This window comes from Perna viridis, chromosome 13, assembly GCF_037379345.1.
Source record: "Perna viridis isolate PV_CMFRI_1.1 ecotype Kerala chromosome 13, ASM3737934v1, whole genome shotgun sequence".
NCBI lineage: Eukaryota > Metazoa > Mollusca > Bivalvia > Mytilida > Mytilidae > Perna > Perna viridis.
Window position 1 is genome coordinate 32,475,327 of NC_142457.1, and position 26,783 is coordinate 32,502,109.

General features: G+C 34.6%; 1 protein-coding gene and 1 long non-coding RNA gene across 4 annotated transcripts in view; both read left to right on the forward strand.

Annotated features, from left to right (window-relative positions):
* The window catches only part of LOC148600357 (neurexin-3-like), a 55,482-nt gene extending 39,919 nt beyond the window's left edge, over window positions 1-15,563 (forward strand). For 2 of the 3 annotated variants that reach the window (XM_088558012.1, XM_088558015.1), the window contains 8 exons: window positions 1,444-1,936; window positions 5,024-5,038; window positions 7,181-7,454; window positions 7,781-7,974; window positions 8,535-8,729; window positions 10,026-10,181; window positions 10,638-11,258; window positions 14,046-15,563. In XM_088558012.1, coding sequence (XP_088414138.1) covers window positions 1,444-1,936; window positions 5,024-5,038; window positions 7,181-7,454; window positions 7,781-7,974; window positions 8,535-8,729; window positions 10,026-10,181; window positions 10,638-11,258; window positions 14,046-14,294 — 2,197 coding nt within the window. In that variant the 3' untranslated portion in view covers window positions 14,295-15,563. The remainder of the gene's footprint in view (window positions 1-1,443; window positions 1,937-5,023; window positions 5,039-7,180; window positions 7,455-7,780; window positions 7,975-8,534; window positions 8,730-10,025; window positions 10,182-10,637; window positions 11,259-14,045) is intronic. The other variant, XM_088558013.1, reaches the window with a different exon arrangement.
* Window positions 15,564-19,439: 3,876 nt separating this feature from the next.
* Window positions 19,440-26,378, forward strand: LOC148600358 (uncharacterized). The gene is made up of 3 exons (XR_015917982.1): window positions 19,440-19,634; window positions 22,900-22,995; window positions 25,404-26,378. It is a non-coding gene; the product is annotated as an uncharacterized LOC148600358 (long non-coding RNA).
* Window positions 26,379-26,783: the final 405 nt, after the last annotated feature.

Consider the following 26,783-nt stretch of genomic DNA (forward strand, 5'->3'; position numbering starts at 1 on the left):
AACGATGCTTGAACAGATGATCATTTAGGCCATCACAAAATTCTACTAAGTTTGAAAATTGTGACATCTTCTCGGCTAAAAATACTATCATTCAGGTATTTGCAGAAGTTTTGGGTCTGGTCAGCTGCTTTACATGGTTAATCTGAAGTTATCTTTGTTGTTTTGACAATTAAATACCAGGTAAAACTCCTTGATCCCTGTACTGTCATTTTGACAATTAAATACCAGGTAAAACTCCTTGATCCCTGTTATTTTTACACCTTAGGGTCCTGTACTGTCATTTTGACACCTTAGGGTCCTGTACTGTCATTTTGACCCCTTAGGGTCCTGTACTGTCATTTTGACACCTTAGGGTCCTGTACTGTCGACACCTTAGGGTCCTGTACTGTCATTTTGACACCTTAGGGTCCTGTACTGTCATTTTGACACCTTAGGGTCCTGTACTGTCGACACCTTAGGGTAGTGCAATTAAATCAATTACTACGATGAAAGATTTATTTTGTTTGTAAGTTAGCTCATTAAGAATGGTCACCTTTAAAATAAATGAGGTTCAGCAAGGATGTGGCCTGGTGCACCGTGGACTACTCCCTGGATCCCCCATTGCGCATGAAGGAATATAATTACTGTAGGAGGACTCCAAAGGGATACAATTCAAATATAGAGTTTTACATTGTAATACCTCATAAGTGCAACTCCTCCTAAACTGCTCAAGGGATTTTTATGAAATTTAGTACAAAGGTTGGGTATTACATGTAGATTTACATGAAGGAATATAATTACCATCAAAGGCCTCCAAAGGGAGATAATCCAAATTAAGGTTTTTACATGCCACTCAAAAAAAAACACTCAAGGGACTTAAACTTTACTGGAAGGTTGGATATCATATGTAGATTTGCATAAAGGTTTATAATTACTATTGAATAATGCCAAAGGGAGATAATCCATCAAGTGCTTTACATTTAAATCCATTTAAAGCAGGTGGATCTTCTCCTTTTGAGCTTGCTAACAATAATTTTAATTGATAGCATAATTTCAATTGGTTATTCAATTTCTTTTCCCAGTAAAACTGTTGTCTGCTGTTATATCCAGGTTCTCCCTTTCCTTTTGGGATAGCCGCCATTCAAATGTAGGGAAATCCAGCGTGGACTATATTTGGTTGATGCTAAGTGGTGCACTAAGTACTTACGCCTAGAGTCAATATTTTGCTGAGTTATTTTTAGCATTTTAAGACAGACCAATATAATATACCAAAATTAGCACCCTGCAAAATATACCAACTATATTATGGTAAAGGGATATATGTGTGTTAAGAGACCATAGTGACTTTAATATGAATGATTGAGTGGAATCATGACTGAATATGAAAAAGCAATCATTACTCCATGTAATTCAACGGGCAATTATTACTCCACATAGGTAGTTAAACTATTGTTATCATTTCAGAAGGCCAACAGCTCCACCACGGACCCCTATTCCCCCAGAAGGTGGACCATACCCTATTCCTCCTGATATAGGAGGAGGAGGTGTTGTTGTCCCTGGGACAGGAGGAACTGGTACAGGTGGTGGTGGTCCAGGGGGTAATGTTGGTGTCGGTGGACCAGGATCTCTGTCAGGAGGAGGAGGAGGACTACCAGGACCAAGAGGTTCTGGAACACCAATTGCTGCTGGTCTAACAGGAGGCGGGATAGGTGCAGTGCCTGTCACTGCAGCAGGGGGTGGAGCAAGAGCTGGTGCTGTTATGGGAGCTATTTTAGGAACAATGGCATTTTTAGCAAGCTTAATGTGGGCATTTTGGGGTCTAAAACCTGGCGTACCTGCCTTTGCTGGGGGTGGCGGAGGACCAGGTGGACCTGTCATTTCTGCTCCGACTGCAACCAATCTGCCAGTGGCTCAAGCCCTTGGAGGTGGACCTGGTGCTGGTGCAGGTGGAGCTAAGGTAAGATGTTTATACTGAAGAGGGAACTAAAAAAATTGTGTTTTATTGCCAGTGACTATCAAATGATAGATTTGATTGAGTCCAAAAGAGATTCTGTTTAGATAGGTCTCACTGTTTGTCGCACTAAATCATTAAGGATGCCCTCCCCCCCACTTTTCCATAATGTTGTTGATGCTTTTAACACCATTTAAAAGTAGAATAATAGAAGGGGAACTTTTTTTTTTCATATAAATCAGTTATTGCAATAAAAAACAGTATCTGTTCTTTTTAATAATTAGAAAAATGAATATAAGCCTTTCTTTACTTACATGACTTGCAAGGAAATTTTAGATTTGATAGATCAGTAAAATTAATCAATATTTTAATTGGAAATTGTTTAAGAAATATAACAGGGAAACTCCATTCTATCATTGTTTTACCACAGTCTGGCCATTTATATTGCATTGTTTTACCCTGAGCAATAGTTAAATAACATGAATGGCTAGCCAATGGTAAAACAATGTTGTAGTTGAGTTTCTATGATTTATTTCAATTCAAATAGGACTAGTTTCTTTATGTTTTACGTAGATGCAATCTGTGTGTTGCACGAAATGTTGGTTATGTGTTTATCAATTTTTTACCATGGCTGTGGTCTAAGGAGCTTTGAAGCTCATCCTATTTGAATGCATTTTTGCAAATGTTGAATTAAAGTACCAGTCCATATTATATTCAGACACTGCCTATGGTAAGGTGATTCATGGTGTAGAGAAACCCACAGAACAAATGATGCTTTTTAGGTCTACTTATTCTATATTTTTATGTGACAATAGTCTTTTCTGTATTTAGATCTATACTTTTGCGAAAACTACACTTAAACTTCCCACTAAAATCAACCAGGTCAAGCCAATTGAAGAACGATAACTCGAAGTGCTAATTTCATGTACAATCTATATAAATTTTATGGGGTATCTCAAAAGCACAACCCCCAAATGAATAACTAAGACTGGTCATGTGATCTGTTTCTGAACAAGAAATAAAACTTTTTTTGACATGCATGAATCACCCTCTGTTTGATTTTTATAAAGACTGATACTTAAGTCTATTTATGAAGATATATACCAGTATTTTTTTTTTTATGAAAAGTGAAGTCATTAATTTCATTTCATTTTATTTATCTGGCCATTGAGGTATAAGGTTATAAAATGGTGCATTTTTGATGTTTCATCATATCTGTTCCTTTTTTCGATTTGAAGAGCAAAATATTTTGGTTTGCCAAAATTGGATAACCCAAGCAGTAGGTCGTACATGCCAAATTTTTTTTTCAATCAGTTTTCATCCATAACATATCACACACGTTTTTTAAGAAATGAATGTTGGTTTGTAAAAAGAAGATTCTTCATGACGGTCATTCCGCCAATATTTTTACTTTGTAATTTTTCATTAATCATACATTTTACCCATATGCCTCCCACTTCAAATATCATGCATTGATGAATGACTATCTGTCATATTTATTTTGTTGAATAATTGGAATAGACAACTTTATTAAAGAAAAATATTCTTACCCTAATTTCCATTCTCCATCTTGGGATGACTGTTAAAGCTGTTACAATCATCCGCTTTACCTCGGTGAATACTGGAAAGTTGTCAGTTTTATATATGTTTTGATACCTCAGTGAATACTGGATAGTTGTCAGTTTTATAGATGTTTTGATACCTCAGTGAATACTGGATAGTGGTCAGTTTTATAGATGTTTTGATACCTCAGTGAATACTGGATAGTGGTCAGTTTTATAGATGTTTTGATACCTCAGTGAATACTGGATATTTGTCAGTTTTATAGATGTTTTGATTTAGGAGTATTTACATTTTGTTTGCTGATTTAGGTTTTTAGCTAATAGTAATAGTGTTAGATTATTATAGGTAGAAAAAAAATCATCGCTGGTTTCATACATCTAGGTTGATGATTTCCCAAGGGAGATAATTCTCTGATTAAATTAAAAAATTGCAATGTTATGAATGTTTTAATTTGTTGTTATTATAATTTTTGTAAATTATTGATGGAAATAATTATTACTGCAACTGCAGTGACCCATATTGATCGGCTATGTCATAAATAAATATAAAAATTTCACAACTGTCTTAGGATATCAGGTTAATGTGCTCGCCTCAAGTGCTGGAGTTTGTGGGTTCAATTTCTGGCCAAGTCACATTGAAGACTTTAAAAAATTGTTTGTCAACTGCTTCTCTGCAGAGCACATGGTGTTAGGGTTACAGACCACCAATTCAACCAATGAGCATTTGGAACGTACGCAAAAATAGTCCTACGCAGAAATTTCCCCTGTTCCTCATAGTGCTGTGAAAAAAGTTCTCATCTTATTTAAAAAATTTAAACAGTTTCTGAAAGGAAAAACATTTCTGTACATTTTATAGGTGCATTTTGCTTCTTGTGATGTGAAGCCTAATCTCCATAATGATTTCTAAATATACCCCTATCTTGTGAAAACACTGGGATTTCCCATGCTATTTATAGACTCCTCACTTCCGGTGACCAGTACTGCACTGCAAGTCTGCTAACCCCACATGCCATTCTGAGAATTGTGAGCTGACATATGTAGAATCATGCTGATATATAGTCCTCTGCAGGTTAAAGTTAAGGTAAAGTCCAGAGAAGCCATTGAATATTGTGAAATTAGCATAGAAGCCTATGGGAAGTGGAATTAGTGGTTTCTAGCCTGAAGGGGATGGACACATTGTGGAGTGAGAACAAGTTGCCTCATGATGTGAATAATGTGTCTGAGATTTCAGATTACATAATGAGGTCAGAATTTTTTTGCATTCTGGAAGCATTTTGTCAGTGATGAAAATTAAGGGCTCAAGAAAATTCATTGCCAAATTGGGTCAGCCTACATGCAGGCATTTGCTTCTGTGATGTAGCACAGCATGTAAAAATATGGCACTGTGTGTTGGTCTATTACAAAAAGGGGTCTATTCAATTGGTCAAAGGTTCTTGTTCAGAAAAGCATGAAGTATCTGTCATTGGATGTTAAAGCACAATCAATCAGTTAATAACTCACTAGTTGTTGATTTGTTATTATTTATCTGCAGCTAGAGGAAGGAGCAGTAAGTGGTTTTTTATATAAAAACGTTTCTAATTTGTAAAATGTAATATTTTGCATTACATGTATATCTGACCCTACCCACCCCCTCAAAAAAAAAGATATCTTTAAGTCATTGGCCATTATAAGTGTTTGGTTTTGAACAAAATATGAAATTTGTTGGTTTTAAAATTTTTTCATAGTAGCTTGTTTGTTTTAGCCATTGAAATTTATGATTTTTTGCTTTCCCTCCCTACACCTTCCCCCCCCCCAAATATCATTGACACAATACACTAGCCTTTCCTTACATAGTTTAACAGTGATCAAACCTGAATTAATTTCACACTCTATGAAACATTCTCCTTAATAATCTAAACTTGTAATAATGTAGGCCTTGTAATATTTAACTTTTTTTTTTCATCATAGAATATTGTATTAAATTTAGGTTGTGGTATGATTGAAATCAAGAAGTCTCCTTTTCTGTTTTTTTTCTTTTGGCAACACTTCATTGTCTATAATGGGAAGATGAAATTTAAGCGAAAATGTCAACTGGGGTTCAAATTTACTTTCAAGTGGAAGGTCCTTGACTTTTGCAAGTTTCCAATAGATGGTCCACACTTGGAAAAACACAAGTGTGCAACAAATTGTTTATTTTGAAGGTCCAGGATCCATTTAAATGAAATTTTAAAGGTCATAGGTCAGAAATTATGGTTCCTAGACCTGGAACCACCACCAACTTGAACCCCTAGTTTCACATTTGATATTCATGAAAGTTTTCCCTTTTCCTTGACTTAAAAATCATATAATATAACAAGAATACTAGTATTTATGGTGAATAAGCCATTTTCCTTCTGCTGTGGTTTTTTCTGAGCTTGTTATTAGATTGTTCATATAAAGTGGTTTTTAGTGGTTTTTTAGAACTTAGTTTAAGTTCTATTGCCATCACTTAACATCCATAATCATCGTTGTCCATCATCCTTGTTAACAATTTTCAAAACTCTTTTCCTCTGACACAACTTGACCAATTGGAACCAAACTTGGTATGAATGTTTCTTTGGGTATCCTGCATAGAACTGGTATGGAGAATTTTGTTCTGTTGAAAAACATGGCAGTCATTACTAAAAATAGAACATAGGGGTCACACAGTAGTTTTTTGCATATATCTCCTAAACCATTAGGTTCATGAAAATTCTGATGTGGGATAAAAGTCTTCAGCATGTTGAAATCTATCTGTGGTCAAATTTTCATTTTAATCTGTTTAGCCATATTGGAGTTATGGCCCTTTTTTTACGTTTTTTGCTATTTTCAATGTTATTTCTTTCAGAAGTTTTCTCCTCTGAAACTATGTGACCAGTTAGAACCAAACTTGGTATAAATATTCCTTGGGGTATCCTGCAAAGAATTGATGTGGAGATTTTTGATCCATTAAAAAACATGGCCACTGTTACTAAAAATAGAACATAAGGGTCAGACAGTATTTTTTTGCTTATTATATATCCAAAACCATTAGGTTCAGCCGAATTCTTTAATGCTAAAATGATCCATATTTTAAGGCCTACAAAAGTCTTCAAGGAATCAAAGTTGTCAGATGACTCTTTGTAAGAGTTATTGCACTTGAAAGATGAAAAATGACAATTTTACAGTTTTCATCTTGAAAACTATTATAGATAGAAAGAAACTTTCTTTCTTCCTTTTTCCAATTGCTGAAATGATCCTCTTATGATAAGTCTTACCAAAGTCTTCTTGAGTCAAAATTTTTGAACAACTCCTTGTTAAATTTATTCCCCTAGAAAGACTAAATTTAACCAGGTGAGCGATTCTGGCTCCTTGGAGCCTCTTGTTCTATTAATGAATAAATTAAGCATCTATTGTTGGTACTATTTTTTACTAGTTCTGGAATGTTGTGTTTTTTTTTATTGATTTCTTATTTTGTTAAAAAAGGATATAACCATGTCTTTATAACATGACTTTGCAATGAAATTTTTATTTTGGCAGATTTGTAAAATTAATCAATATTTTTATTGGAAATCATTGCATTTGTGCATATATGTTAAATTTAAGTCTATTTATGAAGATATATACCATTATTTTTTTTATGAAATTTCATTTATCTGGCCATTAATTTATCTTCAAACTGAAGACATTATACTAAGTTATCTCCCTTTAGGTAACTGTTGTTAATGGTGGTGCTGGAGGTGCAGGCAGTGGTGCGGGAGGAGGTATGGGTGGAGGCTCTGGTATGGGAGGAGGAGGTAGTAGTTCAGCTTTCACAGCCTACAACCAAAGTTCTACAGCTACCACAGGTGGAGGAGCTGGAATGGGCGGAGGATCTGGTATGAGTGGAGGAGGAGCTGGAGGGGGATATGGGATGTCAAGTGGGGAGTTCTCTTCAACAACAACCCGAACCATTATGGGTGGTGGAGGTAGTGGTGGAGCTACAGGTAATTATGTATGGCATGAGGCAAAGTTTGAGGAGACATATTATTGTTAATCTATAAGCAAATGATAAAGGAAGTAATGTATGGTTGGAGACAAAAGATTAAGTGTTAAAGTTTGGTAAAGATAGAGGCAGATGCTGAGGGGGGTAACTGCAATTTGATTATCCATGTCTACAATATTTTTAGTAACTAAAGTGGTTTCTGATAAAAGTTTTGTGATTAAAATTGTTAATTATTGTTTAACGGGGTAGTAGTATGTAAATTAAGAAGCATCTTTAACTGTTTTTCTTAAACTTATTTCAAACTCCTTATCTTGTTATTTCACTCAGGATTTGGTGCTGGATACAGCTCAGGTGGACAATCTTCGTCTTACTCAGCCAACAAGATGTACAGTGCCATGGATGCTGGAGAGTCTACTACAGCTGATTACGATCTCGCCTCTGGTTCTGGTACCATGATGGGTGGATCAGGTGGAGCTTCAAACACCATGAATAAATACAGCACCATGTCTTCATCTTATCAGGTAAGATAGTCATAATGGGTGGATCTGGTGAAGCATCAAACTCCATTAACAAATACAACACCTTGCCTTCATCTTATCATGTAAGAAAGTCATAATGGGTGGATATGATGAAGCATCAAATACCATGAGTAAATACAGCACAATGTTTTCATTTTTTCAAGAAAGAGTCATGAGGGGTAGGTCTGGTGAAGCATCAGATACAGTTTATTTCTCTTATTAAGTTAACATAGTCTACTTCTGTATAGGGGAAACTTTAAAGAGCTGTAAGGAGAACTTTGTTATGTATTTAGAAGTAAAAGATAATGTCATAAATGGTAGCATCCAGTCATTGATTTTTGAAAATATTCATAATAAAAAATGTTGTTTATTGTCAATTTTAGAATATCATTCTGGCATTTTCTGCATCAATAATAGGAAGTTTACAAAATTACTAATATTTTTTTTAAAAAGCACCTCTTTTGAGACAAGTATTGAAATTTACAGTGAACTGATATGTTTGAGTGAAACCTAAACATCAATAAAGAAACAAAAAGTATCATTCATATCATTTTTACCCACAGGTGCAGAATGTAAGAACTGTCTTAGTCAACAACCAAGGAACTCAACAACTTGTCACTTACCACTCTGCCAGTGGTGCTGTCACACCCGGAGCTGCTGGTGATGAAGTCCGCGTAGATTGCTGTTTGATGAATGAAGATGGACGTACTGTTGTCACCGGATCAACTCTAGGGCCACCACAAGTCTGGAATATGCAGGTATAATGACTTCATCAATTTACTGCTTCAGGATGACCTACCTGTGTTGTAGTAGGTAGCCAGTTAATTGACTTGACTAAAAGATTGATTCTTTAGCTGAAGCGGTTTGTCACTGGCCTGTCACCAAGCTATTTAGTGAAGCGGTTTGTCACTGGCCTATCACCAAGCTATTTAGTGAAGCAGTTTGTCACTGGCCTGTCACCAAGCTATTTAGTGAAGCGGTTTGTCACTGGCCTGTCACCAAGCTATTTAGTGAAGCGGTTTGTCACTGGCCTATCACCAAGCTATTTAGTGAAGCGGTTTGTCACTGGCCTATCACCAAGCTATTTAGTGAAGCGGTTTGTCACTGGCCTGTCACCAAGCTATTTAGTGAAGCGGTTTGTCACTGGCCTATCACCAAGCTATTTAGTGAAGCGGTTTGTCACTGGCCTATCACCAAGCTATTTAGTGAAGCGGTTTGTCACTGGCCTATCACCAAGCTATTTAGTGAAGCGGTTTGTCACTGGCCTATCACCAAGCTATTTAGTGAAGCGGTTTGTCACTGGCCTGTCACCAAGCTATTTAGTGAAGCGGTTTGTCACTGGCCTGTCACCAAGCTATTTAGTGAAGCAGTTTGTCACTGGCCTGTCACCAAGCTATTTAGTGAAGCGGTTTGTCACTGACGTATCACCAAGCTATTTAGGGATTGATCCTCCATGGCGATGGAATAGTTTTGTGAGTTCAATAATGCTGTCCCATTATACAATGTGTTAGACTCACAGGAAAGACTTTTGGGCTATATATAGCATGGCTTTCTGCATCAACAAACGTCTAAAAGTTGGGCTTGTCTGCCTTCTTGCCCAACCTCATACATAGTGATTGTACAATAAATTCATGAAAGATTTTAATGTTTATTCAAGTAGAATGTCGAAATGGAAGAAAGCTCAATTCTGTTCTATATTTTTTCCAACTTTTGATTTCCTCAGTAACTTTGTACACCAATATATGGGATTGGCTTATGAGATGCCATAATGATATGATGAGTTGCCATGCCACCAATCGTAGGCAGGATTGATTATGGGGGTTTTGACTGAAACCATTTATGAATAAGGGTCTAAGCAATGCCACTTTGATTCTAGTCAAATTCTTATCCTGTTTCAAATATTTAACAGCAATCAAAATTCAGAGCTGTATCTAGCTTGAATAGTGTTTCAGTATTTGCCCCATCTGTTCAGGGAATGACCTCTACAGTTGTATTTAGATGTGCCCCATGAAATATTGTATTTATTATTGATTGATGTATATAATTTCTTTCAGACTGGAGAACTACTCAGGATAATGAAGGGAGATACTGTTGGTTCAACCAATCTACACTTGGCCTGTAACGATCGTTTGTTGGTTGGTGCTGTTCATGCTGATCTTGAAATTAATGAATATTCCACAAGGAAAGGTGTCACAGTGAAAAAATTGCAGGCAAGTATTTTGATGATTTGTGCACTTGACAGAATCCACAAAAATCACAAACCATGAAAATTAAAATATCTACAGTATATGATAAAAATAATCATTGAATGGATAAAAAATTGCTTTTAATTAAGATACCACAACAATGTCAGGGTTTGAGTCCAATATGTGTGAAAGGTGTTGAATTTATTACATGATACCAGAAGTGTGAATTTAGAAATTATTCATTGCAAATATTACCCAAAATGCAATTTTAATTTTTGCAAAATTATCAATAACATTTGTATTAGTGTTTTCTTTCTCAGTAATTATTATTGAGAAAGAAAACTCTATTAAAAATGTTAGATCTTAGATCTTATTATTGCTGTCACATTTTTTTTTCAATAATATAAACATTTCAATGAATTCTGAATTATATTCTTTAAAGTTGAAAGTTTTAAAAATGTTTTCTGTGTCATCTTTTAGATATGGGACTTTGTAACAGGCAAACCATTAGATATGGGTGTTGATGAGACATGCTCAGCTTTGTGCGTTATGTCAGATCCAGACAAAGTTGTATTTGGACGATCAGACAAATTCGGCAATGCAACTAGTATAGTTGTATGGGATCTTCTTGGAAATCAGCCAATCAAAGAAATGAGATATGACGCACCAGTAGGAAACAATGATTACATAAACTTTTTAGCGTTATCACAGAACGATCGCTACTGTGTAGCAGGATTCACAAATTCTTTCGACAATTATGCCGAGTTTGTTGTTTTTGACATGACATTGACAAGTTACAACATCAATGATGCTAATGTTTTACGACTTGACGCCAACCCAGAATGCACAGCCATTTTGCCACAGGAAGAGGCATGTACAGGATTAAGAAATGGAGACCTAGTTGTTTGGAAATTACGAACAGGACAGGCTGACAGACAGTTACTTGATGCCGGAGGTCATGCTCACAATAGAGAGGTCAAGGCTGTGACCTTATCACAGGACAATAGATATCTTGTATCAGCTTCAGCTGATAACACAATGAAATTATGGGATATGACCATAGAAAAGCCTGTACAGACCTTGAGAGGTCACACTGATGAGGTATATAATAAGTATGATTCAAAGGTCAAGAACACTACTTAATTTGGAACTATTTAGATAAACCTTCCCTACAGTTAAGTATCCCTCAATTGATTTTTAATGAACGAACATATGTATGCAGATACATGCAAGTTAAGTTAAACTAATAATGGTATGAACTAAAATAATGCAGGCAAAAAGTCATTTTGGCACAGTAGATAGATTACAGGTGACTGAGCATTAAATAAATGACACCTGTCACTAAATTAAGACTAATAAAAGTCAAGGGATTTTTGTCTCGCTTGCGATGAAAGTCGGGGAAGACGATACTTAGGTATTACTTTTCCAGCGTCAAGTTTTTTGATAGGTTCATTTTAACATGAACCCCTTATGCTAGGTCAATGATATTTTGTGTACACATGCATTGCCATCATTGCATCACAAAGTCATGCGAATTTTATGCATATACCCCCAGTTATGGTCTGTTGATTTAATGTCAAAATTTAATGTTAAGTGTTAAGATAAGTTCGTTTCAACATGAACCCCTTATGCTAAGTCAATGATATAGATGTATTACCATCATTGCATCACAAATTCATGCCAATTTTATGCATATACCCCTGCAGCCTTGGTTTGTTGACTTTTTAATTTAATCTTAAAAGTTAAACATTAAGGTTTTTTATAGTTCATGTGGACATTTTTATTTGAATTCCATCTTTACTAAATCCCTCTTATCTCAATGTGATGGGATAAAAAAAACAATTAATCCCCAGCTACTCACATTTTTGCCACTCATAATCACATATTATTTTAAAAAGAATTTTCCATTTGAAGTATTTCACATCTTTAATTTGTCAGATATTCCAATTCCTCAGTCCTTTCCTATTTCATGATATTATATTACATGTTGTAATTATGCGACCACTTTTTATACCCTGCCACACAAAGTGGCGAGGTGTTTTTTTATGGCCTTCAGAAAAGTTGAGTTGCATGTTCATCCATCTGTTGCCTAGTGCATTTTGTAGTGGTAACACAGAAATGATAATTTTGTAATTTCATATTATTGTACAAAATATGAAAGCAACACAAAAAATAATATTTAGCAAACACACCTTTATATTGACAATATCGAACAAGCAAAACTTTTCTCTGTGGTAACAGTTTATTAAAAAAGAATGTTTTTAAAAACAACAACAACCCTTTAGCTGTTTAACCAAATGGCCAGAATGTGATAAATTTAATAAAGGACGGCAGAGATTTTATACAGAGGGGTTCCAGGCTATAATAAAGGACGGCAGAGATTTTATACAGAGGGGTTCCAGGCTATAATAAAGGACGGCAGAGATTTTATACAGAGGGGTTCCAGGCTATAATAAAGGACGGCAGAGATTTTATACAGAGGGGTTCCAGGCTATAATAAAGGACGGCAGAGATTTTATACAGAGGGGTTCCAGGCTATAATAAAGGACGGCAGAGATTTTATACAGAGGGGTTCCAGGCTATAATAAAGGACGGCAGAGATTTTATACAGAGGGGTTCCAGGCTATAATAAAGGACGGCAGAGATTTTATACAGAGGGGTTCCAGGCTATAATAAAGGACGGCAGAGATTTTATACAGAGGGGTTCCAGGCTATAATAAAGGACGGCAGAGATTTTATACAGAGGGGTTCCAGGCTATAATAAAGGACGGCAGAGATTTTATACAGAGGGGTTCCAGGCTATAATAAAGGACGGCAGAGATTTTATACAGAGGGGTTCCAGGCTATAATAAAGGACGGCAGAGATTTTATACAGAGGGGTTCCAGGCTATAATAAAGGACGGCAGAGATTTTATACAGAGAGGTTCCAGGCTATAATAAAGGACGGCAGAGATTTTATACAGAGGGGCTCCAGGCTATAATTTGCTCATTATTGGATAAAATTTTGCATAAAATTAACAAAATTTTCCAACAAAGATGGAGTTCTGATGGAACCATCACTGATGTCCAAAATTAACAAATGACCAACATTTCCTCATTGTTTACCATTTCTGCAGCCTTGCCCTACAATTATGAATCTAAATATGAATTTTACTCCCACAATTCACTGCATTCTCATAGTACTATAAAGTGCTAATATTGAACCATATTACATCAATAATGAATAGTTGTATCAAATTAATATAAAACAGACTTTGGTGACATGTTTTTATATATAGTTTAATAAGAATGCAGATAATTCTATGATGAGTTCAGTCAACAACTGGAGATATTTAGTATTTGTGCTCAGATTACTTAGGTTGTGAAAACTTGATGTAGGGAACTGGGTATAGAAAACTGGAATAGAACTTAAAGGGCATTATGTTTTCTCATGGCAAACAGATTATTGTATGTATTCACTTTGATGATGTTTTTGAATTCACGGTGCTAGCTTAAATGAAAAAAAAAAAACATTTTGAAGAACATGGTCTTATCCAGAAACTTGTAAAAATTGTGGATTCCAGACAATTATTTGCTCATACTGGCTCAAATTTTGTGCAAATTAATAATATTTTTTAACAAAAGTGAGGTTCCAACCCCCATAGTCATATCCTCGGATTCTCCAGTGAAGACTATTAACAGAATAAGAGATGTAATTTTTTAATATTGTTGTTCAATAAGAAAACTAAGAATAAATCATGTCATAATTACAACATCCTTTGTCAAAATTACAATAAAGCTATGTCGAAATTACAACTGGAAATTATGATATTGCTATGTCAGAAATTATAATATATTTGTAAATTACCTTGTTGATTTTACTATACTTACTTTATTTGTAATTTTTAGGTGTGGTGCTCAGCCATATCAGTAGATAATGAAATAATTGTGTCTGGTTCTAAGGATGGTACAATTCGTCTTTGGCGTACAAAGAACGGAAGTGAGATCTGTGCCTTCAACACCGGTGTGGACGTCTTCAATGTAACAATGAGTCAAGACAAAGGAACAATTGTTGCCCTTGGTGACAAGTTTGGAGCCAGGAAGTTGATTATGTTGCAAGTTGTTAGAACGAAGGTCCGTCGACAAACATCATCTTAAAACCGGAGATTACCGTTCTAGAACACTCTGAGGTGCTACAGTCATGCAATAATTTTTTAAAATTTTAATTGAATGATTTTAAAGTAGTTTCTTTTTTTCATTTTATGATAATTTGGTGCTTTAAACTTTCTTTATGCTAAATAAAATTAATTAGTTCCCTCTAGTCCCTAAAAATAGACAAAAATACAAAATTTTGGGGCCATTTTTTCAAAATTAGGATTTTATTCATGTCTGTTTCTAGTATTGAGGTACTATAACTCATAAATCTTTCATTTCTTGGTGACTAATACAATGTTTTTTTTCTCTACAACTGATGAGTCTTTGGATTTAGAACATAACTATACTTCAAATAGCAAAAATTAGACTAGCAAATATCTGGTAAGAAATTTAAAAGAATCATTCCACCCACCCAATACTTTTGTGAAAAGTGGATTAGATTCAACAAATTTAGTTTACTAAATGGCCGTACAACTGATTATATAATTTTAGAAGTTTGAACAATAGAAACATTAACTGTTTAAGGAACAGTTCAGTACATGTACATGATCTGCCAAAAAATTGTTTCCTTTAGCTATAACAACAAAATCAATATTGCAAAAATATTTTTAGTATTTTTAAATACACGTTCTGTCATCTTACATACCTGTTTTTAATTCAATTTAAAAAAAAAATAGGTATCATTTTCCTGTCTGAGTCTTTCTATTCATTCTATTTAATTTTGACATTTGAAAATGAGATATAAATTGCAAGCATTAAACTGTGTTAAGTAGTTTATTTAAGGCATGCTTACCAGTACTTTAAATCCTATCTTTATGTACAAGCAGTACATGAATTTATTTTTAGGTGTATTATGATATAATTGTATAGATTATATTTTGGGAAAACCCATATTGTTGGAGATGAAGCCTTAATACTGAAGTATTAAAATGAAGTTTGTAATTATTGAAGTTCATGATCTTCATTGTTTGAAACGTCCAGGTTTAACTGTCCCCATTGAGGGTCTTTTTACAAATATAGATATTTTAAGTTTCCTGACTGAATATTTTAAATATTAATGTACATTTTATTTTGGTTGATCAAACATTTGGATACTGAACTTTTTTTTCAGATATAAAAGCAGTAGAAAAATTGTGAATGCTTGTATGCCATTGTGTTTTGGTATTAATGTAAAATAGATTGATAAATTTTAATGTGAAATAGATTGATAAATTTTATATGAATTATTTATTTTTTAAGTTATTGCTTACATTAAAAATCTTTGCAACTTTACTTTGATTTTTGTGGGTTTTTTTTTAATTTGTGAGGTAGATTATATACACCAAATGGAATCAAGGAAATCTTGGTACACAGAGCAATGGAAATTAAGGGTTCTTACAACTAAAACTTAATCAAGTGTTGAAAGTGTTAATTGCGAATTAGGAGACTTGCATCAATAACAACTGAGAGAAACATAGGGATTTCTAAGGATTCTTTCATAAAAGAAAGAGATGGATTGCTTGAAGTTTACCATAGTTCAGAAGTCCCGTTCTTTATGTACTTTTTGGTTACTTTTCAGTCATATTTCTTACAAAGAAATGAGGGCCACACCTAAGAAACAACTTTATATTTAATGATGACATTCCTTGTTACATAGTTTATCATAAGTAATAATATAAAGTTGTTTCATGGGAATGGATATAGTATTCCCATGGTATACATGTCTGAGAAAACAAAATTTATCATTCTCAGTATTTTTCATATGGCCACAAAAAAAAATCAGTTGTGTAATGCAGGGAGTGTATACTAGAAAGAGGTCACTTGTAATTCTCTATATAGAACACTGCCGTTGCTATTTGGCTGTTTATCAGCCAATTTTCTCGTATTTCTTGATGGAAAATAGGGTAGCTTTGCTAAGGGTGTCTGTAAAAACCACTGGGTGGATTTTGATGAGTGATGTACCAAATTAAAGTAAAAGATTGGAGAAAGGCCACATGTATTTTTTATTTATCTAAAATAAAAGGAATGTAAATATTTTAAGTTCAAAAACAGGTCTTTTTCGACTAATAAGCACAAAATTCACTTTTTTAGGTTCATAAAGGATGATTTGTCATTGAATGTTTGTGAAAAATATTGCATTTATTAAAATGAAATTAATACATGTATCAAATGAAAGAGAAAAATCTGCTGAATGGCAATGGCCATCCTCCCAAGTCAGGGGAGCGAGGGTGGACTCAAAACCCTGACTTGGGAGGCTGGGCAATGGCCATCCTCCCAAGTCAGGGGAGTGAGGGTGGACTCAAAACCCTGACTTGGGAGGCTGGGCAATGGCTATTTCTAAAGACTGCTTTGAATAACAATTAAATGATGACTAAATGAATGTTTTGAGAAAGAAATATCAAAATTTTCATTTTTATAAACTACCCCAGTAAACTGTTAACTATTGTGTCTTTCAGTTTGTTTAAACATGAGTTTGAAACACTTAATTAACAGTTAGAATTTGACCAAATTCAGTAAGAAGGAGAGGGTTCAGTTTAGACAGGATTTTAGTTTAAGCAGTGTTGGGTATATTTTAGTTTTTTAGGGTGCCAGGTTTTGTAGTTTAATTTTTTATGGTCCAGTGTTGAATGGGTTCCAGATTTTCCAGTTGAGTTTTTTAGGGACCAGTGTGGAGTGGGTTCCAGGTTTTCCAGTTTACACAGATATACAAAAACACCGGTTTTAATATACATGTGGGAAGAATAGTTCTAGAATTCGACAAATTAATATCATGGAGTATAAAGTTCATATTCCGTTTAAACATGATACATGTCAAGATATATTCACTTTACTTGGGCGTAGTTGTTTCACATTTTCACATGCCCTTATACCGGAAAGTCCTTTTTCCGAAATCCCAAGTAGTTTGGTATCGGAAAACTAATTCGCATTGAAACTTAATTAAATAGGTAAGCACTCTTTTCGGGAATAACAGCTACACAAATTGTTGTACTAAGTACCGGAAAGTTGGAAACCACCGCAATGGCCCTGGAATTTACGATCTAATATTTCTTTTACTTGTCAATTTATACATTGAAAGAGAAATCAAGTGAACCAAGATTCTAGCGGAAATCAAAAGAATGTAATCCAGGGAAAAACAGACAATCAAAATAAAGAACAGAAAGTAACTAAAATAATACATACAAAGTAACAAAAGTAAATGAGCAACTCAGACTCCAATGAAAACTGGGAGCATGGACCAGGTGCACCGGTAGGGTAAGCACCCTCTGCTTTTCCAGAAATGCTCATAAAAAGTCAAGTCCGGGGAAGACGAAAGAGGAAAGGAAAGTATGACACGTTGAGCAAATCAGTTTTCATGGCGCAGATGGATACACCGTAACGATCCACGAATTTATGGCGACGGCCATAAAACTTCTGTAGTGATGACTTCAATCTTGTAGCAACATAAACCTATTCCAGAAGCCTAATTGTAAAAAGTCTAGCGCGATATAATGGAATTAAAACAGTAGCAGAGGCAGTAGCGGGTCCGGGTTAGAGAGATTCGTTAATTTTGTGTAAAACTTGGGCTAATATAAGCGATTTTTTTCCTCCTTTTTTAACTTATCAATTTCTGGATCCATTCTTCAGTACATATAGTACCTCCAGCCAAAATACCATCGTGACATACATTTTAAAAATACATTAACCCAGATTCCACTGATGTTGGAAACAAACATCTCAATAATAAATTGGTCATTTGGCAGAAACTCGGAGAGATAATGCATTACGAGATCAGCATAAATATTGATATAATATAAATACAGTAAAACAGTCGTTTGCTTGGGGGTGTAGGGGACAGGCCAGGGTACAGTGTCTTCGTCAGAAGTGTTGGTCATATTCTTTTGAAAAATAATATCAACCCGTCCTTTCTATGGCTTTATTTTTCAGCATCTCGATCACTATTATTATTATTATAGCAACATTTTTGTATTAAGTGTCTGTTGCTTATTATAGCGGCAAACGTTTTTTTTTTGGTATTAATTAAACTTCCCCTGAGTTTATAATTGAATACGGGAATCGGAAAACAACTTCCGATTGCAAACAAATTAACCCACGTTTCAGTTCTAGGATTTTTCGAGTTCTCTGGGTAATTGGTTGGTCGATTTGTTTATCTTTTGGCTAATCAGTATGTTTGATTTTGGGTTAACCAGTCTAGAATGTACACAAAAAACGCGAATCTGCTAGAAGCCTGCCTTCATTTGCATGGCTTCATGATGAAAACAGAAATACTAGATACTGACTCGGGACGAAATAAAGTCAGTTAACCAACCATATATTGATTGATTAATTAATTATGGTTTAACGTCCTGTGACATGACGAGAACGATTGACCAGCTTTGTACTATAGACTGTTTCACGCTAAGTCGGATCTTGTTTATTGCGTAGAAGCGACAGCCTGGAGACCTGAAGCCATACGACCACATTCGGATACATCGTTCGGTTCAGTTACTACTCTTGTATATTTTGATACCCCTTAAATACCGCGTGCTTGGCGGAGAACCCGAGACTACCACTTTTAAAGTATATGGTGAGACTCGATCATGGATCGAACCCACGACCTCCCGCACACGAGGCGAGCACGTCGTACCCTGAGCCAACCATAAATAGGAATTCTCTACTGCTCAGCTAAAGTCATATTCATATCTAGTTATGCGTATGTTCCAAGTTTCAAGTACAGGATCGTCATGTACAGAAAACAATAGATATAGCACAAGATTATAACTTTCATCACAGTCAGAGAATATGAGATACAGCCTTATATCCTTTTGCACACACGCAAAATCGTATAAAGGTCAAGTGTCAAAACATATGAAGGATAATTCTCTGTTGATGAATCAAGCAAAAGGTGTATAAAGTTTGGCACATGAAAAAAAAAACGCAGAGATTTTATGATATTAATTATCCAAGTATGTATACCTTGTGGCAGTAACAACCATCAAAGTGTTTGTAAAGTTTGCCTTTTTTAAGATATTTGAAATGCATTACGGAAAAATGGCGGGAAAATTTTCAGCACTTCTTCCCTATATAAGCAGTCAAAAAAACATCCATGTCATAGATGTTCGGGATGAATTTGAATAGCTTTTCGTTTAAATTGTTTCCTATATCGAATGTATTTGAGGCATAACAGACCAAATTGAGAAAAACAATGTGCCACTCATTGCCTGATCCTTACACAGAATGGTACTAAAAACATGCGACTGTCGGAAGTCGGGTTTATGTAGCTGTGGTACATGTGCAAAGCTCGCCGAATTCTTCTATGAAAAGACCGTCATTTTACCGGCATGTTTAATGTTTAACTAATGTTACATGTACATGTATATTATATTGGTATGTATGCATAGTTAAGCTGTCGAGTCAGGGTGGAATAACTGGAAGTCATGTCTAATCATGATACAAATCAATAGAATAACAATCCCTGCAGGGACGGACCCAGACACTTTGAAATGGAGGGGTGCCAGTCGGGGTCCCTCAGAAAAGGGGGTGCTGGGACATTATTTGCCATTTTCAGTCAATTTCACCCATGAAAATGACACATTTTTCCAAAAAAAGGAGGGGTGTCAACCCCAGCACACCTCCTGATCTGTCACTGCTGTGTGTCCGATACTCCTTGATGGGTGAGTATCGGACAAAAGGTTACGTTATCGTATCTAATCTAATGCATGTGTGCATGTTACTTGTTAATGACAATCACATCTGGCATATACATGTACATGTATATAAACAAGCAACAAGCATTATATAGGAAGGAAATCAATTTGGCTGAGATTTTGTTTTAAATAGAAGTTTTGCGCGTTTGTGTTCTGTGCGAGTTATTGGTCACCTAGCAGCAACTTGTCATGGCTGCTTAGGGTGTCACGGAACAGGAGTTCCTCCATAGGAAGAAATATTACAGAATATAAATTCCTCTAGTAATTTGATTGTAATATTTGTTCCTACCGGAATCAACAATAAATGTTCCTAACGGAATTTTCATTGTAAGTAACCAGTTGTAACTTCTATTATAAGGAATAAAAAGTACGTTGATTTAATATTGAGTGGGGGGCTCGGAAGATATATGTTCTTCGGATTTCATAATTTATCTTCATCATGCTAACGGTTAAAATATTTATTTCTCATATGCATCGAATTAATTTATCTATTTTTTATATATATCAGGGTATACAAGCATGTTTTAACATTGAAGGCTACGGGGACAAAACAGAGGTGAAAGTAAGTTTGTTTATTTATCGAAATTTAAAATTAAAAAAAATCATATCGGCCACGTATTTTTCGCTAACTTAAAGTATATAAATAGCTTTTTAATTTGAATTTTATTTGTAAACTCTTTAATCATTCTGCTTAACAATTGTTCGTCGTGAAATTGCAGTGAACATGTATACCTTTTTTTATTATAGCCTTACATATACAACTATATTTTTTTCCCATTTTTGCTCTTAAATGTTTATATTCTTGATTGGGTGGTTAAATAAAAATCAAACTGGCATGTTGGTTGTTTTAAATGAGCAAAAATAAACAATGACCATTCTTTCTATGTGAGTTTTGTTAAGAGGAAGCTTCGAAGGAAATGATGCAACACCCAATTTTTCTTATAACCGTTTTAAACATTTCTAAGTTTGATATTTATAGAATTCAATCGTTTAGAAGTTAAATCTCATTGTTTAACACTGAATATATCCAAGAGTAAGCTTAAAAAGTCTTTTCTACAGCTGAAATGTACGACCATTATCAGTGGTATGGCCGTGTAGAATGTATTGTAGCCTGCAGGTGCGTAGTGTATGAATTATCGAGTATTATTCAAAATTTTTGCATTGTTTGCTTTTAATGAATAAAACCGTTTCTCATAACAACCTACACATTCATGCGCAAAAATTGAAAGCAAGGTTATAATGAAATTGTATACATTTTCACTGTAATTTCACGATACACATTTTTTTCAGTTGAATGATTGGCAAGTTTACTTTGTTTTTTGTTGGGGTTTAACGTCCGAGCAGCAATAACAAATACAAAGCTATTTAAGTAGTAAAAGTTCGCGAAAAAAAACATTTTTTTAATAAAAAAAAAAGTATCGATTAACAAACACATTTAATTTTTCCTGTTTTGTTCCTTTAAAATTTGCTGCACGGCGCGTTCGATTGGTTACAGCAGTGCGTATGCTTGTACTCCCTGTATATATTATATGTAAGCATAATTTTCGGATCAGAGTGATTAGACATTATTTCCAACACAGTTTTTCCTCCCATCTTCAAGACCAAAATATTTTGTTTATTTGAAAAAAGTCTGGGTATAAATAATTATTTTAACATTCTTCAAGAAACCCATTAACTAGGCTAGTAGTTAATCCAGGCCCGGCGCCCCATCCATTCCGTCTTTTTTGTTTTTTTTTAGCTCAAGTATCCGCCATGATTCTAATAATCTTCAGTATTCGGTTAAATTGTGTTTCATGTGCATTTTTCGTTGTTAATTAGTGGTGTGTTTCAATTTCGCTTAGGCGTTGGTAGTGCCATTTTCTTGTGTGCATGCTTCGTTTGCCTTGGAGAAATAACCGATCAATGTAAGCTCAAATAAACAAACTTTCCAGTGCGTGTTATAGATCTCATCAATGTAATGAAAACAAAATACCTAGAATGACTTTATTTACATAGATCCGTGTTGCTCAATATTGATATGTCGAGTGGGAAACACATGTGTAATCAATTATATATTGTCAAATCTATAATCCGCAATAATCATTTCGTTACGCTAGATTGTGTTTCATGTCACTTATCCGTTAATTAGCAGTCACATGGTTCAAATCCGATACGAGCAAATGCTGAACTAGATAAACCGATTGCGTTCCTATCGACCTTATCAATTATATAACCCTGATCTAAAATGCACGGATTTTCGCCAAGATTATGTTTTCTCTGATTTTAGCCAGGAGTATATTGTAATTAAAAAACCCGGACTTCGAATTCCATATCCACAGACAGTTTTCCTGGGATTCCATACAGTGAGACTAACAATACAAGAGTTAGAACTTAACTTTATTTTACGTACAAGCAAGGATAATGGACTATAACTTCACGGAGTACATGTATGAGATAGGACTATATTAACCCATTCTTTCAAATGAGACTACAAGTCTAATCACACAGACCTCTAACACCTATAAATCTTAGAAATAAGGATTCCAAAATGCTCCCATTTTTTTGGTGGAGTTTGGGTTGCTTATTTCATTTGTTTCTTGTATGCTGCTTCTTGTTAACAAGTACAGAAGCAATTAAAGCATGAAGAAAATATTGCCTCCATATTTTTAGTCTTTTCCATCCATTAAGCACTCATACCTTGACCTTACTACAAATTAGGATGTATAGCTTTACAAATACGAATGTAATTCCATTAGGTACATGTTCATTGTATGTACTTTTCAAAGTACTTTTTCTCAATTTCATGCATGGTACTGTAAAACAATCATGAACAGAAAGTTATTGATTTTGAACTGATTTTTGTGAAAACTGTTTTCTCCTGTAGGGTTGCAGTCATCTCCTCAGACATTGATTAACAAACATTAACCTTCATAGCTAATTTCCTACTATTTTACCGTTTTTACAAGGAGCAACTTGACTGAACTCTGATTGAATACATGTAGCCCATCAAAGTGGAGAAGGCAATTGGGCCATGGTGTCTGCACTACTGCAAGTTTTAAAAGGTAAAATACTTCTTATGTGCTGTTCTCTGTGAGAATTAGGCAGTGGGTGAATCATGGTGGAAAAAAACACACAAGCTTATTCAAAATGCTATCTGCTATTTCATCACCAAAGGGAAATTAAAAGATGTACATGTAGCTCACTTTTCACCTATCATTCTATTGAACTTTGAACTTGCTTTTCTGCATGTTCTGATACTTCCAAGACAAACAAAATGTCAAATCATCCTAATTAGACCATTAACAATGCACCCAAATCCTCCAATTTACGTTTCTTCTTTCTGAGCACAATTCATCACTTTTCAATTTTGCCCGATTCTTACCCATTCAAGTATGTAAACAGACAAAGGACTGGAGTTGTAAAATGAACATCAATTTTCAAAGAATGTACAGGTAAAATATTTTTGGCCATGTGATGTGAATATGTACACCAGAATGTTTGACCTACTTCTTTTTAAAAAAAAAATGCAAACTTCCATGTTTTTCATACTTGTTTTAATTACATACTTAATATTAAACTACATTAGAGAGTATTTGTAGACTACATGCAAATATACATCTCAAATTAAAAACAATTTCTTGAAGCAGTATTAGAGATGAGCATTCAATTATAGGAAAAAAATATATCAATTTAAAATTTCAACAAAGATTAAAAATAAAGACAGTTCAACTTCAAGGCAAGCTTAAAAATCACAAAAATATATGACACTCTTAATTTTCGTCTTAAAGGTCAAATGAAAAAAAAATCAATGAATGAAAAAAAAAATCGGCCATGTATTTCTACTGCCTGAGGTAACTAGGATGTAAAATACAAATGTATCTACAACTTAACGTTTTATACTACATAAAGACCTGCAACAAGAATAAACAGCTAAGCACCATGTAACATTTCTTTCACTAAATTCTGACACGAGCTATACTGACTAGCTAGACTAATAAACTAGTTAAAAGCTACAAAAAATACGAGTCAGCTAAAAAAATGAAAAATTATAAACAATTAAAAATGGACTTAAAACTTAAACGGCAGAAATCTATACAACCTTCTTTTAGGCAAAATATATTTTTTAATTTCAGGCAAGTTATCTTAGCAATGAGAAGGAAAATGTAATCGAACTAGTGCAGTAACAAGAGTGAGGTTTTCAGTTGATAAAAGATGGTTAACAAAATATGTAAAAACAACCATTCAACAACGCGAAAATGAGAAATGTTAGGCACAGTTTAAAATGAGAAAAATGTCTCTTGTATTCAACAACTTCGTGATACAAAGAATCGATTTTTCATCCCAAGGCGGTACACAATACACAAAACATCTGTCGCCAGCGCTAGTGTGTAGTTAATGGGGTTCTTTCGTTTGGTTTTTCCTGATGACACATGTAGAAATTCTATAATATAAATGTACATCACGACTTTTAGCTGGTTTTTTTTCTATAAAACATCCAACAAATTACAGGAGAACCATTAAATGAATAAAATAAACCTGAACAAACTAACTTTTTGATGAATATTGCATCGGAAAGTTTCTTCCCGCGTTTCTACTGCCTCTCCATTGCCATACCTCCGACGCGCATATCCTGAACTTCTTGAGCTTCTTGCACTAAAGCACAAATGCCACAAAAGCACCAAGTCAGTAAGTCACTTACGCAACTCCCTTCTATTCCTTTAGAATCCCTGATTTTTCCTCTGAGGGTTATGATCAAGTATAAGTCCAAAAGGGGGACGAGCAGCCCAACACCGTAGAGCAGACAACTTTCCCCCATTGCCTCTGCATTTTTACCAAACTGGTAGCACGGCACGAAATAGGAGATAATGCATAATCCAAGATTATCAAAGCATCCAAAAAGTCCGTGTTGCCACTGTCCTCCTGCCATGTTTACTTGCAAAAACAAAGATTCCGATTAAACTACAAAAATCTTCTTTTTCGATGCCACGCCTTGTTGCTTCCTAACATAAGCAGCCGATGATGACTTTATGAACATGCGCAATCGATGGACAATGATGTGAATGAGGCCGCCTAGGGGTGAAATTTGACACGAATACCAGCTACGTGTCACAAACAGGAAAACCGACAAGATCAACTGAAAGGTTCTTATCTTTTACTCCCCCATGATCACACTGATAAGAATAAAAGGAAATTTGGATTAATTCGCAATTATTGATCCCCCGCAGCGTCAAATGACAACACATTTGTTATGGACCAATGATCACATTAAAATTACTTTATGTACATTTTTTTCCTAAAACAGCCAGCGGCTATCGCATTATGTGTACACTACATTTAAGTAAATTTAAGACTTCTAAAGATTATTTGTCTAATATCTAAACTTTTTTTGTTTGTTTTAAATGAGAATTAAGGAAGAATATTATATACATATTTTAATGGAAACGTGATGACAACCTTTTATATCAAACAGGAATTCCTGAAACCATGGTCGGGATTACAGATTGTTTTATCAGCGAACGTAAACCATGGTCGGGATTACAGATTTTCTTATCAGCGAACGTACATACACGTAGGGTCACTGTCGGATGCCTCTTTAAAAACGGTTGAAAAGGGGTTGGGTGCATGAACGTATATATTGCTCGTGCATGAACTTAAAATTTGATAAACTTTAACAATGCTTTTGAAAAATATGAAAATTTGGTTAAAAAAACGAGGATGTACTATTTATAAAAAAGACAGTTCACTGCTCATAACTTAATTATTAGTATCACCATAGACTTGTAATTCAATAAATTACAGTTTTATGGCATCACTTTATTAAGTTTTTGGTGCACTGACCATAGGGATACTTCACTGAACTTGAAATGGTAGTGATATCGTTTGCTTTACCTCATATTTTTTATTGGGAAAAAATGCGTCATTTTTTAAAACTTGGAATAACTGCACAAAACATTGAATTTGTAGTTAAAATGGTTAATTTTGTAGAGGATGTCAAGAAATAAACAATTAATCAGTGTAATTTTGAACAAAAACATCATATCCTACCCTTCGACTACCAATAGGAAAATAGAATATCTTGTTTTGGATTATTTTTTAGCTGTTTTTTTTAACATATTGGGGAAACTTAAATTAGGGGAATCAGTCCTATTTCAGAGGTAATTTAAGACAAAAAATATCACTAATATGGTTGTGTACAAATTAAATCTTGCACTGCTTTAACGTCTGGTTATAAATGAAATTTAACAGGCATGCAGGCGCCAATTCAGAGATTTTAGCCCAAGAAAAGTGGCTAATATTTTTGCCAATTTTGTCCCCTTAAACAACTAATTTAACCATTTAACTTTTCACATAAATAAGGGGGTCCAACCACCATGCACGGACCTCACCCTTAATTGGAGCTGCATGCCAATGTTATTGGCATACGTATATATCATACTTGCCAGACTTGACCAACAAATTATGTCAATACGAGTTACGTTTCAGCGCGTCTGACATTCTTCCTTTAGCGATCACCCAGATGTGCTAAATTAAGCTTGCATTTAGGATTTTTCACATGCACTTGCATGTTCATATAGCTTACACATCCATTAATTAACGATATGTACGGTGGCATCCTTAATTACTGGTGTATATATCGTGAATTTAGTCAAGTTGTTTTTAGAGTCGAAGTTAATTTCTAAAAGCTCCGAGGGTTGAGGATTATAGTATAAGATATCCATGCATGATTTTTAAAGCATCTGTTCCGAATCATATAACTTATCGGGTCGCTCCGAACTTTGAAGATGATCAAAACAATCAGTACACCATAAGCTTCGTTAAGTTAACAACATATGCTCCTTGTAAGTTATTT